General features: G+C 40.0%; 1 protein-coding gene across 6 annotated transcripts in view; it reads right to left on the reverse strand.

The window, feature by feature from the left end:
- ITPR1 (inositol 1,4,5-trisphosphate receptor type 1) overlaps window positions 1-18,895 on the reverse strand; it is a 170,395-nt gene that overhangs the window by 106,014 nt on the left and 45,486 nt on the right. For 3 of the 6 annotated variants that reach the window (XR_007708681.1, XM_035546712.2, XM_050712753.1), the window contains exons 5-19: window positions 15,680-15,766; window positions 13,967-14,125; window positions 12,629-12,727; window positions 12,074-12,157; window positions 11,840-11,986; window positions 10,380-10,475; window positions 8,909-8,953; window positions 5,737-5,891; window positions 4,917-5,016; window positions 4,309-4,469; window positions 3,460-3,601; window positions 2,923-3,081; window positions 2,183-2,355; window positions 1,807-1,926; window positions 363-557 (exon numbers count right to left, since the gene is read on the reverse strand). Coding sequence is in view for 5 of the 6 variants with exons in the window: in XM_035546712.2 (XP_035402605.1) it covers window positions 363-557; window positions 1,807-1,926; window positions 2,183-2,355; window positions 2,923-3,081; window positions 3,460-3,601; window positions 4,309-4,469; window positions 4,917-5,016; window positions 5,737-5,891; window positions 8,909-8,953; window positions 10,380-10,475; window positions 11,840-11,986; window positions 12,074-12,157; window positions 12,629-12,727; window positions 13,967-14,125; window positions 15,680-15,766 (1,922 nt within the window). In the remaining variant the exon portion in view is untranslated. Of the gene's footprint in view, window positions 1-362; window positions 558-1,806; window positions 1,927-2,182; window positions 2,356-2,922; window positions 3,082-3,459; window positions 3,602-3,972; window positions 3,998-4,308; window positions 4,470-4,916; window positions 5,017-5,736; window positions 5,892-8,908; window positions 8,954-10,379; window positions 10,476-11,839; window positions 11,987-12,073; window positions 12,158-12,628; window positions 12,728-13,966; window positions 14,126-15,679; window positions 15,767-18,895 lie in introns of those variants that run through there. The other 3 variants (XM_035546715.2, XM_035546713.2, XM_035546716.2) reach the window with 3 other exon arrangements.

The raw sequence follows: 18,895 nt of genomic DNA on the forward strand, positions 1-18,895 counted from the left end.
AAATGGTTGTTCACCCCAATTACCATTTCAGTACAGTTAACCTAAACAGTTAACATACAGACTCAGTGTTAACATGCATTTATCTGGAAACCGAGCAGAAATCCAGGCAATAGTGTGCAAATTCAATGCACTCTAAGCTTCAGCTAGTTTAAAACAGTTTAAACTTGCTCATGCTGCTAATGTGACTTCTTGCCACAAACCTTATGCTGTTAGCTCCCACTTCATCCTCACTCTCTAATGGCTATTTAGTCCATTAGAGCTGCATCCTTCCACAAATTCAACTAAAGCCTATACACTGAAAGTCCCCCCGCAGCAATAGTCTCAATGAACTTTGCTAGCCAACTACTGCACACGTTGTTAACCTGTAATAGCTGAGTACGTCCCGATCTTCCTTCTGCCCTTCCTTAGCATCCTGAGCCAGCTCTCTGATACTCTTACTGCGGATTTCCTTGTTACTGTCTCTCCAGAATAGCCACACTTCTTCCTCATCTTCTCCAACTTCCAAGGCGTTTTCTCCACTTGACACTTCTTCAAACTCAAATCGAGAGAGGACCAGCCTGCCAGAATGAAGTGTGGTTAGATTACAAACTGCCAAGACCCATGCAAATCTTTAAGAACATTTCTTTTAAAACACTTGCTGAAATGTACTGGCGATATAAAAGTAATTTTATGATCTCACCTGCATTAAGAAAACACATTTTATTCCTGAACTCTGCCAAGTAAAAGCTGAATATCCTACTCTTTCAGCAGTAGCAGTTTACTACATAAAGTCTTTAGGTTTTATTATTAAAAGCATTAGAGTGAATTTAGATTATAAGCTTTCCATTTAGCCCTGAAAAGATCAACGGTACACATACATTTCACCTCCACTCAACTGATGAAAATAAAGAAGCAAAGACATTACGGCTAACTGACTTTCAAAAAACATCTTTATGGGAGAATTTGTTTAAAGAACATTCAACAAGCTACGAAAAGATTTGGTAAACAAAAAAATCTAACATTTGATCAGTACTGGATCCCCTAAATACCAACTGGATCAAAACTTTTCTGCTTATGTGACAAAGCTAGAAACAAATCAGCCACTAAAAATGCAACTACGGCTTTTAGTTCTTCAGCAAAAGAAAGATCATACATCTGAACAATATAAATGAAATGTACAAGATAAGAACCAATAACTGATGTAGCAACTTCAATTGCTGGTGGAAATAAATAGTCCTTATAATTTCATATAATTTCATACACCTTCAAGAATATTCTAGTGGATTTTAAGTATTACCTGACAAAGATCTGTTTCGCTCTTATAGTACTTTGATATTGATTATCTGTGCCCTATTCCACATATTGAGTCACTACAAAAGATGGTTGGGATTTAGTGCCTGCTGTGATACTCCAGCAACGGCAGGGCAATGCTGAGACCAAAATCCCAGTAGGGGGAGAAAGGGATGAGCAGAGACGCATCAGCTTCTGTTTTGCTGCAAGCTGAGCACAGTGTGCATGTACCCAAGAAGTGTTCACTCACATGAGACAGCTCAAAGAGGGAAGCCTGAGGCCCAGCAGAGAATCAGGCCCATGGAACCTTCACAAGAAGTCATCTACTTTGATCAAACATGAAACATCCGAAAGATGTCTCTGACTCCTGGGCTGAGAACGCTTACTGCAGACTTTTGCAGTCATCAATATCCATTTATTGTGCATCCAAAGAGGACTCCACACTGCTTTCTCTAGACGTGCCAGCAGTGCTCTCTGCTTTGAATCACCTCCCTTCCGTTTCACACTAGCAAAACCATCTTTAAAGGATTTACTTACTTAGTTTCAATGAGTATGTCTGCATTCGCTGGATTCAGAACGGCTTTACAAATCAACTCCTGTGTCACTGGAATAGACTTGTTCATGGAAACGCACAGATCTGAGAGATAATCCAAAAACCTGTTGGAAAACGTAAGCCAGAAGGGTATCAATCCATGTTGAGACTTAGACTGAAGCAATCTATATTTCAGAAAGAAAAAATTCAGAACTCCAATTTTACACAGCAGAGTGAGACTGCTGCCCTAGTAGGAAGTTATGGCAAATGCCAAAAAAGAAGTGAACTAGTTGTGTTCTTGCTAGCAAGTTGGCAAGTACAGATTTTTCTCAGAAGACTAAGAGGAAAGGGTAATCATTTACTTGAAAACGTGGATCTCACCTGGGCTCCCTATTTTTCCTCACAAGGCTAACAAAAGTATCAATCTCGGCAGCTGTGATGTGCTTCTCCAAGAGCTTGCGATTGTTATGAAGCAGTGCGGTGATAGTGTCCTCAGCCAAGACATCATAGCCAATTTGTTTCTGCATGAAGCCAAACTGCTTTGCAATGTATTCCTTTGAACCAACGAGAAGGACAAAGGTGGTGTAATTAAGTCTCAGAATTTCAGAAAATCATCAATAACAAAACAGTACGACTTGTTAATGCCACCATCCCAAGAAGCGAACTGGATTAGATTCTAATTGTACATCCTTTGAGAAAAAGTGAGTAATGACAGTCTGAACATCTCCCTCACCTCTGGGCTGGAGACCATCAAAGCATTTATCCCCATCTGATACGAGTTTGTTTTTAATAGCTGGCAACAAAAAACGTACATTTCACAGTTCAACTTTCAATGGAGCTTGTAGTACGCAAGAGTAAAGAAAACCTTAAAGTTCACCTGGATCAACAGCAATTCCATTTCTTTCAGACATTTCCCTTAGAACTAGCACTAATTACACTGCACATAGTCTGACAGAGACGAAAGATGGCAGACAGTAAAATTGAGCAATCAAAAAAATCTCTTGCTGACTGTGCAATCACACCACAGCATTAGCAGGGTTTAATTAACAGGATGTAGCTCTTATTTTTTGGAGCAAAGGAACAGTATCAGTGCCATTGAAAGCTGCAAACATATTTCAAACCTGATTTTTTCTGTAATCCTGCTGAGAGTGCCTCAGCACTCTGTAGCAAAGCCGACATATGTGTCTGAAGGGAGCGTGCCGCTGGTCTCCAAGCTCCTCCAACCGCAGCATGGGGCCATCACCGCTGTCCGTAAATGGTGCTTGCAACAACTTGAAAATCTATGGATTTATTAAAAACCAGGCATTTAAATCCCATGAGGTACTGCCTTCGTTTGATTAAAATTAATTTAAATGTAAAATTAAAGTAAATTAATGTGTTCGTATCTTTGAATTTCTACAAGATGCATCAGAAATACGCTATAATTGCAATGTTTGTTTCTTGGCCACAGTACAGCCTGTACAGAAGACGCTGTTTATCAGGTTTATTTACCAACATATGCTGTATTTTTTTGTTCTAGCAGTACTATGCCTGGAGTCCACTGACAACCTGCTGAAAGGATCCTTTGGTCCCAATATTTTGACCAGGTTCTCTACTATTAGGATTTTCTTTCTGACAACCCTTCTGGTAGGCAGAGTTTAAAGAAAAATGCAGTCTACCTGCTTTAGAATATTCTGTTCTCTCATCAGTTTTTGCCGTTCTCTATTGGGTTTAGAAAATACCACTTCAAGCACGTCTTGCCCAGAATTAGTTCCACCAGTAACAAAGTAGACCAAATCCTCCAACAATTTGGTAACAGATCTACAGAAAAGCCAGAAGTGGTTAATACAAGACTAAGTTTTATCTGTTAAAAGCACAATGACAGTGATAAGGTTATACAGATTTCAAAATGTTAAGTGACAAAAAAACATCAATTAGAGACTAATCCAGACGTTGGATAAAGCCCCTAGGTTTGTATGGAACTTTAAATTAGGAACTAGTGCTCCCTTATTGTTACAGATTAATGTTTAATAGCCAAACTACAAAAGCAGTAAGACAACAATATCACTTTAAGGCAACTATATGCTCCCTAAGTCCTATTTGGCAGTTCTTTTGTATTGCCAGAAAAAATAACTCAGAAGATAATCTCCCCAAGACCAAAGAAAAGCCGTTGGCTATGGAAGCACACGAACCCTGGTTTTACACAGTAGACTGTGCATTCTTTTTGAGTGGCCACGTATTTTTCAAAGACATTGTCAGAGGATTTGCCAGAAGTCATATGTTCACTCTTCACAAGATGGATTATAAATTCCCACACTCATTTTGCAAAGCCCATCAAGAAAGGCATGCTATGGATTATTCCTCCAAGTTCACAACAACAGTTCCCATGTTCTCATTTCACAGAGCAACAAGGAGGGGCTGACAGAATATGGCTTGAGAACCTTCACTATGGACAAATCAACAATAAAAGAAACACTTATTGAGTAAAGCAAATAAATATTACCTGAACCAAATTCTTGCCTCCTTACCTTCTTTCATTCTGGGTTATTGTTCCCTTTTCCAGCTTGCCAGCGATGGAACCTAAAACCTTACTTGCATCATTTGCAAAGTCCAAGTCCCGAACCTCTGCAGGAGAAACTGGTACTATAGCAAAAGCTTCTTTGTCCTCTTTCACTGGAGAAGTACCAATCTAAAACCCAAAGAAGTTTTATTATCGAACCGAAAAGGCAGAAAGTAAACTAGTGCTTCACTCATTGATACTAAAAAAGACAAAAAGCCATACTCCTACACAGCCTCACTCAGAGACGGTATGAGAACAGTAGCACCCTGTACAAGCTCATAGGTGTTCCCAGTACAGAGAAACATCAGGTGAGACTAGAAAATACTGCCACAGAGAGTAGGAAAAAAATCTCCATGTGCTGTTGTAAATTAGAAATTTAACAGTAATTACTAAACTACTATGAAAACCTAATCTTTTAGATAATATATTTTGTGTAGGCACTATTTACCACTGTTATGCTGCTACCTGTTTGACAAACCCCGAAGTCCCAAGGGACTGGAACTTCTACCAACAACATACTGGTGAAAGTACAGAAATTAAAGGATGTGAGTATAAAAAAAAAGTAGCAGGGCTTACTTTAAGCATCACAGGTTTCTCTTCTTCCTTATCAATAGGGATATTGGTACTATGAACCCAGGTGTTAGTGCAAAGGTGTCTAAGTCTGACGTAAGAGTTCCTGAAAGAAAGTCAAAAGTTTCAAAATGTGAGTCAGTTTCGCAGTCGAGAAATCTTAGCATTGTTCAAAAATGCAAACTGTTGCCAAGAACAAGTGAAAAAAATTTTTCACTCCACAAACTGTGGCAGCCCAAAGGAACGGGCAGCCAGGACTGCCGCATTTGGTGGCCATGTTAACTTACACCACCTTAGAGTATCTGATTTTTCAAAGAGTAACTTGGATGAAGTAGATCAAAAATATGTCATGCTTTCTGGGTGGGAGCGGATAGCAAAGAGCCCACATTCAAATTGTGCATCTTTGGAGATAAGCATCTTTTGAGTAGCAAGAGGTACGATATGAACAGTTAAACAACCATATGCAACAGAAAATGAAGTGCTGAACACTGGATGTTGTGTCCTAGCAAATATAATACAGATAGGTCATGGGAATTAGCATTATCATAGACCCCAGACTTTTGTCAGTTTCTTAACTGGCGAGAAAGTCACTTAATCTCGGTTTCCCTACCTGTAAAATCAGATGTTGTTACTTACGAGTTTATTATAAAATACTATACTGAAGCACTAGGCCTTTGTTAATCATTTCTCTATTAATTTGAAGGAGAACCTTAATTTCATATGAAAATAAATAGTGAGAAAGAGCTTTACCTAAAACCAAACCAAACCAAACTGAAGCCAAACTCCAAGGCTGGTAGTCAGCTCTAATGCGATCGTTAGCTCGTACCTGGGGACAAGGCTGTCTCCTCCTCGCAAGGTGGTAGGGTCCAACTCAAATATGGAGGAGATATCGTTTCCTTCAGGCACGGACACCAGAGAGTACGCCATCTTCTCCTGAGCATCACGCAAGCCCCTTCTGGAGGCATCCTGCTCAGGGTCCAGCTGCAGAAGAAGTCCCATCACACACAGTCAGACCAAGCCCTCCAGACCCAGCTGCCTAGCATTGAATAGATGCGCTCTGTGATTTGTAGACATAGCTCTGAACCACTCCAAGCACTGGTTAAGATGACTACGCTTCAGGGTACCAGTAAAAGTGAAAGTAGCTCCTCTTGTCAAACATTTCTTTGCTTTCCTTAGTGTTAATAACTTCTGAGCATTTCTGGGTTATAAACACAATAAATCCTAGACAAGAGAGGTTGTGTCTTGCAGAGTGCCAAGAGACTCAACATCTCCCAGCTGTTCACCCACAGCACACCAGGAACTCCGAGCAGTTTCAGACGATCCACATCTGCTCAGATCACCACCCTAGGCACTACTGGCTTTTGAAATGCATTTAATGTACGGCAGTTGTCACCCTAGAAGAAATTACATAAGCAACAAATATAAAAACCAGCAACACTAAGTACCAACAGCCTTGCTGGGAAATGATCAACCTCAACAGCAAAAATGGGACTCAGGCCTATCAACTGCAAATGAACAAAGCAAGAGCTAATCAAGAAGTTAGCTGCCTTGCTGCTTACGCTTCAGCTCATGATGCACTCCAACACAGTGATACACTACAAAGGACATGGCATCACAAGTATCTTCATGGCTAAGGTGCTAGCAAATTACCAGCCTGCTTTATCAAAGTAAATGTACAACCATCAAATGAGTGAGTAAAACACTAGATTTTAAGATGAAAGGATAAAAGGTTAGGGGAAAAAAATACACTGGGAAAAAGGAACCATATCTTTTCTAAAAGCTTTCCTCAGGAACTAGCAGTTATAATTAGTCAATAAAAAATCTGTCATCTGACAAAACATAGAAACCAGCTACCAATACAGAAACAAACACCTAAATCCTACATGTAGTTTACAAAGTGATCACCAAGGAATTTACCAGCTTCTGTGATCTTGGCACCAGTGGAAGGTGGGCACCCCAAGGAGTCAGAATGCAAGCACCTGTCTTTCAAAGTCCTGGTGTAAGGCATTCCAACCCTTAAACATAAAGACGAGCTAGCTAACATTGCTGGTGCCTCAGGATACTCTGCAGCTGGCACATTTGTAGTCAGTGAACTTGGCTGCAAGATAGTGACATTTCAAGTCTTTGATTTTGCACATGGGAACAGACAGTTAGCTGTATGGAACAGAATTATATATTGGGAATGTGCCTCAAATGAAGAAGCAACTATATACTCAGGCGAGTCCATCTGGAGGCTTTACACCAGGAGAAACTGACTCACTTGGAATGAATTCTCCAAGTTTCATCTGTCTTCTCCATCCCCACAGTAAGGCAGCCACTCTACACTCACAATTTGTAGTACCTTTGACACATCACGAGACAATTTGTCAGCTACAGAAACTGTGGCAAAGATGAAAATGAGAATTAGTAAATCGGGAGTTAGGAACTGGGGCAATTTAGGGAGAATTAAACTTCAACCACAAAGCTGACAGAAGCAGCCCACTCTCCTTTCGAACAGGTACTAGCTGGCATCTCACCTGTGCCATTTAAAACCTATTCTTGTACAGCTCACTGAAGTATAAAGAGACAACACCAACAACACAGAGCTGTGCAATGAAACCTGCAGTCCTGCAGAAAGCTCTCATTTGAGTGAAGTTGAAGTTTCTGTATCGGAGCAGTGGCAAGCAGCCCACACCATCTTGTCACTAGTGCATGTTAAAAGATGCAGTAATTTTGTGTCAGAAATGAATTCTATGTGCCTGATCCTACTCTTCGTGGTCTATTTTTGCCACCTAGTGGTAAAGAGACACAGTAGGGAAAAAAATCAGCACAACTCTGAAACCAGTGCATTATCGTTATTACTGCACTTATTTTCAGCAGGAGACATTAGCATAACACCAGTAGGAGGGATGTCTATATTAAAGATCTATAAACTGATTAACTTTCAAAAAGTTAAGCCAACAAAGCACTTCAGTGTTAATTTTTTTTTCCACTGGAACAATAACTGTGTGGGTTTTTTGTTCATGTTATTTTTTTCACTTTTCAACTCCACTTATTGAAGACAAGCCGTCAGAAGATCAGCGTTTGCTGCCAAATACTACCAAGAAATAACCAGGATATCAGCTCAGCATCTGGGCGCAAGGGTTAGCCTTTTAATGGCTAGACTGCAATAACGAATCCTTTTTGGAGGAGAAAACTACCCCACTGCACTTCAAAGCATCACCAGGTGTTCATCTCCTTTTACCTATGGAGGAGTTCTTTCTCGTTTCTAAGTGGGGCAGATTTTCCCTATACAGGATAAATGACCAAGCAAGTTGCATAAGCCTACAATCTCATTGAACTAAAAATATAATCTACAATGGAAAGCGCTGTTCCAGTCCTAACTCTTTTCTCCTACTGAAGCAATGCTGTTTTCCTTTTGACATCAGTGAGAAGATTCTATTAGCACAAAGCATCAGCACACACTATCTTTGACAAAAAATTACTGAAAAGAACTTGCTTTCACAGAAAAATTGGAAGAACGGCACTGAAATCATTCTCACCCTGCCATGCTTGCTCTCTAGGCCCTTTGTCATGTCTTTCCTGTGACACGCTAAAACGAGAGGGAATTCATGAACTGAACAAGGAGGGCAGAGGACTGGCACAGCACTACGTTAACATCCCATTACGAACACTTGACATCCGATGTCATCTTGAGCAACTTGCTTTTCAAACCTATTCAAAGCGCGCTTCAAGGAAACAAAGGTTTAAGAAATACAAAGACAAAGACATTCTACACAGTGGGGAGGAAAGGGGTCTGAGTAATACAGGAATTTGGTTACAACTCTATTGCTCTTCACTAAAGCCTACTCCAGGTTTTAATATCCAGTCCTCTGGACAGACCTTAAAAGATCATTCTGGTTTTTAGTGTCTTCACTAGCAACAAGGCCTGGACAATCTATGCACTGGCCAATTAAATAGCAGGGCCTGTGCAAGCCCTCCTCAATTAGGGGCAAGATCGTACTCTTGCCTATACTTACTGAGGATTGACACTCCTGGTCATCTTCCTCATAGTCAGGGTTTACCTGATGAAACAGAATCACAGGCATGTCAAAACTAACAGAGCTAGCAGTGGGAAACAACCTCAGCATGATCTTATCTTGCTTTGTAAAGGATGCACTCTACTGCTACAACACTACCAGGCATGCAGAACAAATATACTATGCAAATAGATTTATTCTTAATCGGGCAACTGTCTGTCCATGAATTAAGCAGTAAAATAATCTGCAAACATGCAGACAGATGAAACTTGCCCATGATAATCACTAAAGGAGCAAGAGGAATAAAAGAGTTATCAAGTTTCACTTTTTTTAAAATTCCAAATGGAATTTCCACCAGAAATCACTGACTTGGCAAAAATCTTTTCGAACAAACACCCTTCTAACCATGGATAAGGTGAGCAGTCTCCTCTGTCATATTTTGTGTGATGTAAGAACATGTTTTTGTTTTGGCTGATTAGCAAACCCAAGATTTACTGGAAGAGCTCAGTACTGGACCATTATTGAAAAGGATGTACGTGTGTCACATGCATGTACATGTGACAAAGCGTTGCTGCTTTTCCAATCTGCTTGTTAGAGCAGTTTAAAATGGGATATTTAATATGGACTTTTCCCACTGAAAACGTTTTCATGTCAACAAGATGGGCTGAGACAGGCTGTCTGCCCTACTATGCACTTTTACATCCAGGGCAGCCTTTATTTACAGAGGTGTCTGTATTGGTATATCTATGCTGTGAATTAAGTAAAACTAACTTCAGTAAACATTGACAAGTGTTTAGCAGCAAAACTCACTAATTTTATGTGTGATTATAACCCTTTTATAACCCAATTATAACCCTTGGACTTTTTCTTTTTTTAAATAAATGGCCTTGAAGTTTTTCTTCAAGGTGGAAAGGAGAAATGTCCCCTTTGGTGCACAAAACAATTTGTTTTGTGCTTGGACAGCTAAATGTTACCTGCAGTTCTTACCAGGCTGGCCTGAAGCCTAACTGCAATTCCATTTTGCAGTCAGTCCTTCGCTTCTATTAGGAAATGAGTGATTCAACAGAAACTAACAACAGTTGACTGAATTCATTGCCCCCCCAAAGGCTCTCAGCTATTTGCAATCAACCCGTGTATTCATAAATTCACCCTGATTCTTACTGCCCACATGACAGTACACTAGTATTTAGCACCTATCCTTTGTAGAAAAGCTATTGCCTTCGGAATTCAAATAGAAAGTGCAAAAAGCTCAAGACTATCCCCTGTACAGTGGTGTAATTACACATCTCTTTGACCATGTTTTCTATGTCTAGCCATCCACTTTTTTATTAATACAGGACCCAAGCTTCACTCTCCTCCTCTCATCTGTTTCTATTTTTAGGGTGGGAAATGAGAGATTTTCAGAAGGGGTAAAAGAAAGAAGATGCTGTGGAAGGAAAGGCAGAGCTTCTAAACAAGCCCCAATACCTACCTCTGCAGCTAAGTAGTGTCCAGTAGCAAGATGTTTGAACCTGAAAAGGCTGTTCCAGTACCCTGCGCCACCACGACAAGGATCGTGCTGCACTACCTACAATAAAGGGAAACATTTACACTACACATCAGTGACTTGCTGTATTTCACTTACAGGTAAGGATGAACATAGCAAGGAACTCCAGAAAAGATAAACAATCTTTCACGCACAAACAACATGTAGTACACCAAACATTTTGAGCAGACTACAATTAGTTCACTTCAATTTGCAAACATTGATTTTCTGCTCATTGACAAGTAACATTCTGCAAAGTCACTGACCACAGCTGGTACCCCATTAGGAGCAGAGTGATATCTGGTGGGTGACAGCAGGAAGATTATGGTGCTAGCAGCAAAGAATTAAAGACGGTGCTCTAGATGTGCGTGTGTTGCTAAGTCCTGAAACAGCTTTCCTAAAGAGATGCAGCAGATCCTTTACCTTCTGGTATAACAAATATTTGACCTTCTGAAAGCAGGTGATGGAAGACATCTGGAATTGTTTCAAATGCAGCAGTGTTGTACAAGAGTACTGGAGGGAAAATATGATGGTCTGCAAACCTCTGTGGAAAGCAGAACCTCCACTCTGGGGGTACATCCATGTACTCAAGGAAAACATAGCTGACCTCTGCATTTTGGGGAGGGACTACCTCACCTCTGAACTCCTCACATTTATCATTGGGTATCTGCATGTATGTGAACAGTTATCACAAAAGCCTCTGATGTGTTGTAACACGCTCAAGTAACACTAATCACAGGTAAGCTTGCAATTGAAATGGAGGAAAATGTGCATATCAAACCAGATACTTCTGGAAAGACAACAGGAAAATTATATCCACCATTGCAATTAATTTTATGGATCTCTCAGGCAGTTCATGTGGCAGGCATTTAAAATCATATCTACATAAAACAACCAGCTTTGTCTATCACACCAATAGAGGGAGGATATTTTAAGAAGCCAATGATGGCAAAGGTGTTAGTCACTATTTAAAAGCCAAGTACAGTAAAAAATGGTTCAGACAATGCACAGACTAGCAAAGGGTTGCCATCTCCTACCAAATGAGGATATGCATAATCGCAGTATTCCACACCAAAAATAGAATGTTCAGTACACTCAGCAGGACAGTTGAAATTATTAGATGGTTTTAGATTTCAGTGACTGGTAAGAAAAATGACATCATGGATACTTCTGTCCTCTTCTTCTGAATTGTCAAGAACCTGCAGTTCAGAGCTCTCTGTTGCAGCATTAGAAAGCCCTCAGTTTTGATTTTGCACAGAAAGCACAGCAAGTAAAGGAATTCTAAAAATTAAACTTCAAACACTGGTAAGACTTTCACCTAAAAAAGGAAATCCAGCTAAATGTTTTTAAAAAGAAACTGTAATTGTCACTACAAAGCCACCCTCAACCTGCATCACAATCCTTACCTCTACTTCCCACAGCGCTTTTGAGCTGGTTGCAGAAGTGGCAGACTGTCTCCCTGTAGTTCTCAGGAAGACATGCTGCTTCTTCCTGTGCTCGTCGCAAGTCAGAAACTTCTCCTGTTCTGCATGAAACAATCTTACCACATCCCCCTGTCAAAGTCCAGACAGCACGATCAATACAGACATTATGCATCAGCGAACAAGTAAGTCACAAGCAAGTAAAGTTTTGAGTCTTACCCCTTTGAGAATATCATCTTTATTATCACTCCATTTCATGAAAAGGACTATTTTCCAGCTTGTGTTGCAATTCACAGAGTTGACCTGAAAGGAGAAATAAAACGTATTAGCCCCACTGTCTTGTGCCTGCACAAGATGCTACTGCCTTACTGCTTACATGTTTTTCAGCTGAGCGCTGCCATCCCTGTTGCATTACTCCAAAGAAAGCCATTTCTGCATCTATTCCAGAAAAAGTAACTGCAAATCCGACTTGTTAGTAAGTCACGCATCATGGTGCCATGACTACTGATTTTGAAGAAAAATCTGATTTCTAGCCAGTCAAGCAAGAGAAATCAAACTTAACCTTCGTCAAGTGCCCAAAAGGTGCAAGAAAAGCCTTGTAGATATCTTAAGATGCTGAGCAACAAGATAACCATTCCTAAACACCACCTGAGGTACTAATGAACTGAGGGCTTAATTTTGTTAAAACACAAGTCCTAGCAGCCTAGCTGCAACATAGAGCTTGTAAAGTTGTTCCAAAGCCCCGCACTCCCAGCTCTGTCAATCTGCCCTTACCTCATTGCATCCCGGATTATCAACAAGCTGATGACTACTAGCATGAAGAGGCTGGCCAGCGTTGACAGGATTCAGGACTACTTTGTCTCCAATGACAACCTGTGGGTAAGTGAAGCATCAGACAAATTTGCAGTCTGAGAAAGCTTTTTCCTTCCTTCCTTTTTTTTTTTTTTTTTGTTAATGGGAGTGATAGGAGGAAATCACCACCTTGCAGTTAGGAGAGATGCCAGTCTGAATATGAAAACCAGGATTCTGTTTGCTTCAGAATTTAGCTTACTATATTCAGTCATTCGGGCAGAAAAAAAGCCTATACTAACGGATCCAGAGGCTTACAGAAGAAACAGTTTACAGTTCCAGTAACAAATTTATCTGCTACTTTCCATTAGTTTCATTGGTTAACATTTAATAAGTAATTTTTATGGCAAAAGGTCAGCCAAAAGCTCTCCTCCTCCGAGAGGCACTTTCATTTGTAATATCAGATTCTTGACCAGGCTGGCACACGGCTCAAGACAAAAGCATTTTATTACGGACAGTAAAGGTCCTTTTCTTCCCTTCTTCCAGGGTAAAGTCTTACCTAAATTAAAACACAAAACCCTTCTCTGTATTGAAAGGAACTGGTCATTATGATAAAGTGTCTGTAAATAGGTAGGATTTAAAGAGGTTAATAGCCTGTAAGACTGTATTATCATGTGCTTTATTGTGTGCGTGTGTGTAAAAGGAACAACAGCTACATCGAAATGTATGGGGCTGCTCTACAGAAGAAATTATTCCTACTCAATAAAGCTCACGGGATTTAGGTGCCAAATCCATGCCTGGACTATACCACAGAGCACCCTTAAGCTTATTAATGCCTGGTTTGGGGCAGGTAGCACACCAAACTCTCTTGTACAAAGGTAATGCATCAGAACCAATTATTTTCTGGTTTTCCCATGAACAGGGCCATTTGGCCTCGTTATTACCCCATTACCCCATTCATCATATACAAAATGATGACAAATTTTGATTCAAAACTGGCAACACTGAAAACCCAGATATTATTTGTTCTAAATATACCAAAGGAACGCAACAATTCCTGCCATTTTGAATTGGACAGGGATTGAGAAAGGCTACCATAATTAGGTCTCTTATTCCTTCCAATGTTAAATCATCCCATGTTTCCAAAATACAAGTTACCATAGCAATTTTCCTCCCCCTCCTGACAGCACAGGAAAAAAGTTGCTTCTGCAACGTAAGGCACGAAAAGATCTGTGCATTTCATTAACTGGAAGACAGACCTCCTGAAACAAGCTTTGCCAAGCTGTGCACAGAACAATACATGAGGATATTCTCAGCACTTACACTGTCTCCAATGGAACGCAGCTTGTAGAAAGGCTGTATGTAGAACCAGGAACCTTCGTTTCCGGCTTCGTCCAAGGTCACCCTCATAGCATTCTTCTCTAGCAGAGCTGGTAGCCTCTTATTTACTGTTAAGTATTTGTTACTTTTTAAGTGAAGCAGCTAGAATAAGAATTAGAGTTCAGTTCTAAGAATGTTCATTTTTCCTCCCCTCAAGAAATAGTGAGCACGTATAGGACAACCGCAATATCGTACAGGAATCAAAATAAAAGCTAGATGATACCATATGAAAATATTGATGAATTCATGCACAATTTCACTGGCACTTATTTCAGTAAATATATAGCCTTAGAGCACAAAACATCTTCAACTAATCTGTTTCTTCTCCAGCAAAGGATAAACACTTAGAAATGCCCACGTCATTTTACAACAGCCTGCTCAAAGACCCAGGACCAAAAGCTGTAAAATGTAAGGCACTAAGTAGTTTTCCCTGTTCAGAAGGTGGTGGTGTAAAGTAAGGCTGATCTTATATTACTTTGCTCAGGCTGATTTGTTTAACAGAAAACTCTACTGCTTTTTTGAAGACTCTCTTCAAAAAGCCCCATTCCACAACCCTCCACTGCGTTAACAACTCACACAGACTGCACGCAGTCAGCATGAAAACTGCAACAGGGCACAGCCTAGTTCCTCAGCTATGTCGTTCAAAATACCTGTTGCCACATTTCCAGTAACTTCAAATACTTTTGTATAGACAATTTTGATGTTTTTTGACTATTAAAAATAGTGGTTACTCACAGTACATTTTGACCACAGTGAAAATACAGGCAAAAGCTTATCACTGCTCTTAGTAGTGCAAATACTTGTAGTCCTATTAAAATTGACAGTATTTCTCTCTCCTCAGATAATTAAAACTAGATTTCTTGCCTCAAACATACAGACAAATAGCACATTTAATTCAACCAAGGCTGATGCTTCTGGGCCCTTCCTCAATCAGGTTGCTCCAAAGCCTACAACTGCTTTGCCAACCAACTTCTTGCAACAATAAAGAAAAACCCTCATCCACCCATTCTCCTTGTCACCTACTCTGATTATATCAAATCAAAACCAGCTGGTAATTATCACTTCTTCTAAAGGGCTGCAGCACTCTACCTAGTAGAAGCATGTCTGCTCTGGTTTCAGGGCGAACCAGCGCCTGCTGCATATTCCCTTCCCCATTTATTAAAAACACGCCTTTCTTGATTACACAGTTATTGTACTTTTCATTTTTCTTGGGTTTGACTTCGATTTTTTTCATTCCCTGCAACTAGTATAACCTTTGTTTAAATGGACCACAACGTCTTATATGGCTTCACTCTCCTTTGGGGCAGTTTAGTGTTTGATATTTCAACATCTGACTGCAAGATAGTGTCTGTGCCGCGTTCCACATGGCCAACTATAATGTAAGCACAAAAAAGAAATATTCCCAAATAAATTATACGGTGACCTCAGAGGGGAAAAAGCACAGCTAACCCATAATAAAAAAAATGAATCTATCCATATCCTCACGGAGATCACAGCCATACACCCAGTTCTTGCTTCACAGGATCATACCTCAGGATGCTGTCCACCAGGCAAAGCTACAGATTCTTGTCTACAAATTTCACAAGTTTAAAGTCACATTGCACAGGGTTTAGCCTAAACTCCCCCATTCAGCTTGCAAAGATGTTCCCAACCTACCTGGATAACGTTGCCATACTGGATCACCGTTCCCAGCAGCTTTCTGTTTTCAGTTTCGTTCTGTTTCTTTTCCAAATCTGCGGCATGCTGACATGAAAAGAGAATAATTCACTTGCTGTTCTATAAACAGTGTGGCCAAACAACTAAGATGCTTTAAGAGTATTTCACAGAACTACAAAAAACGTGAACATCTGATGGAGCAAGATTTCCTTTTCCTAATTTCCAATAGTATAATTTCCAATTCCCTTTTTCAGTTGCTTAGGAAGATAAAGAACATTTAAATGATATGTGTTTTGACTTTGACAAATTTGATAAATAGCTGCTACAAGACGGAAGACGAGGCATTAGAAAACAACGAAACACCTACAGGGGGGAAGGAGAAAAGGGATGGTAACAACCCAAGCCAGGAAGTCTATATTCCTTTCTATAGACTTCAAAAAAAATGAAAGGAAAGGACTTTTACTTTGGTTCGTTATTTTACTTTGCCAGTACAGGCACCCATTCTTCCACAATCTGTCTTTTTACGATGAATCCAATCATCTCTGTCACACAGCAGGACTATTTAGAAGACATTTACATTTGCCCACTGGAGCTCTAAGTGCACAAGGTCCTGACTTTCCAGCAGCACAGAGCTCACGCCTCATTAGGTACCACTCGGTGCTGCATTACAGACTGGCTGTGAAAATACAGCTGTGCACTTCTGCATCGTACCAGCACATTAATAAAAGGAAAAACATATGCAAAATAGAAAAACTAATCCCTATAATTATTCAATTTAGTAACTTAATTTATAACCCATCCATATAAACCAACCAGCTCTTCTTACAATGGCTGACGTTTGCCATCTGCTCTACATACTCACTATTCTCTTGTACTTTGTTTTGTTAAAAAACAAGTAAGCTATTTAAAACCATTTTTAAACCTTTTCATTTGGTAAAGAAATTCTCTCACTTCCCATGAAAGTTGATTTTTTAATAAGAAATAATTATTTTAACATGCATCTGGGTAATAGTGATTTAAAACTAGACTTTTTAGGAGGCTAAGCATGAATGTTTATGACTTGGTTCTCAAGAATCTCAAGGACTATGCTAGGCCCAATTTCCTCTTGGAGGAAAAGAGGCTGCCCACAATTCCCAACTATATTAAGTAGTTAAAAAAAAAAAGACAGAGCTTAGCTACTGCAAATGAAGAGCTATCTCTACACTAGCTCTGCACTGTTTTAAAGTTTCACCTTCTTCAGCTTACAAAAATTTGCTATTTTTAGGAGTTCTGCTAGGTATGATAAGTGGTTCTTTCTCCAGGAGAACCTGCAATACAGTTGCTCATTTAAACACAAAAATACATTCAGAAATACAATGCAGCATAATTCTTTTTATTATTATTTTTTCTTGATTTCACAGTACTCCACTGAAAAACAATTTATTCAGGTAAGATACTAATACCCCTCAACTATCAATGAGGATCACAAACAAGAGGGCTTCTCTGCCTGCACAGGGTTGGGTGCCACAATTATTGTAAATAAAGAAAAGGGTGTATTCTGTGAAAACATAATTAAGTCGTTGGACAGATTTCAGAAGCACATACCAAATCTGACAATCACTCAAGAAAAGCACTTTCTCTGGCCACTAGATGTCAGCTTCTCAAGCAGCACTGATTCTTGATACCAAAGAAAGACAAGTGTCCCAGATTTTAAATCCCTTAAATGGCATTAACTTAAAATAACCTGACCTCAGCATCGAGCCTGCCACAGCAGACAATAAATTCCACCAGCAGGCAAACAGAAGCCAAAAAAGGCAAGTGATGATGAATACATCTCGCACCGCTGATTTTGTTAAAAACTATAGGCACTGATAAAGAAGTCTAATCAGAGGCAGAGGTATCTGTTGCACGCACGTGTCTTGGGGGCACAGCCTGCTTCCCCCCCCAGCACACACTATGCAAAATGCAGGGGTTTTGGTGTATTCTATGTACCAATAAATGACACGCTCTTATACTGGGCAGAAAATTAAGTTTTGATGTATGACTGATGTGCATGGGACCAGGTTATTTTTGAAGCCATGCATCAGACCCAGGTAGACCTGATGTAGCACATCCTCCGGAACAGGTTAGCCTTATGTGAAAGTAATGCATATTGAACCATTTCCAATAAAACTGTAAAGTACTCAAATCCTTTCACCTAATCTAGTACGCGGTTCATGCACGGTGGCACTTCCCTGTACAAACATCCCTCAGCTGGGGATAAGTACTGGCAATATCTAATCCTGGATTTCCAGAGGGGCCCCGTCACAAACCAGTAAAACATCAGCTGAATATTACAGGTCTCGAACACCTGAGCTGGCACGTACTGAGGAAAGAGGAGACGACTTTAAATGACACTGTAATCCAGCGCAATTACATGGTGCTTTCCTCCGGGCATGAGGCAGTGCTTAGAACATACCTGTCTTTAAAATCCATGAACTCACACACATACCCTGCAGGCACAAGCTCTCCCCTTCCCTTACACACCAGAAAAACAAAACCCAGAATCCCCTGACACTTCAAGCTTGATGGCACGGTCTCCTTTTCTTATCATCATTAAAGGGGCAGGAGAAGCGCGGCACAAGTGAGGGACCTCTGTGTTACAGCCAGTACAGAAATAACTTTCTCCTTGCCAAGTTAACTTCTGGGTTATAAAATTATGTTTTCAGAAGCAAAATGAGTCAAACAGCCTTTCTGAAATGCAGGCGCAAGGCAGCCATATGGCAATCAGCAAATGACACTCTCCTACAGGGCCATTTTGTATTTCAGTCTTCAATGAGCTTAATATAGGCTTTAAGAAACTAAAAATATTTAGAATTGTAATTTTGACATGAAGTACTCCAGCTATGTAATTTTAACATAAACACGCAGTTTATTTAACTCTAAAGTCAACAGATGGTATTTAAGTTAGCTGGCTTTTTGGTGTGAAAAAAAGGAACTCTAGAACCGGCAATCAACTGCCTTACTGGGTTTTCAACTGCTGAACGTCAACATTTTAGCCAGAAAAAATTATTAAATACTGCAAGCTAATAAGGAAGGAGAGGCTGTCTGGCCTTATAATTAGTCATAATTACCCATCAACCTTTACATGTATCCCAGCAGCAATATTTGTGTGAGGCACCTCAATAGATTTATCAGACTATCAGATTTATTTAGCTCACGGCATCTGCCAGCACAGCTAACGCCCGTGACTTCATG

This window comes from Cygnus atratus, chromosome 10 (genome assembly GCF_013377495.2).
Source record: "Cygnus atratus isolate AKBS03 ecotype Queensland, Australia chromosome 10, CAtr_DNAZoo_HiC_assembly, whole genome shotgun sequence".
Lineage (NCBI taxonomy): Eukaryota > Metazoa > Chordata > Aves > Anseriformes > Anatidae > Cygnus > Cygnus atratus.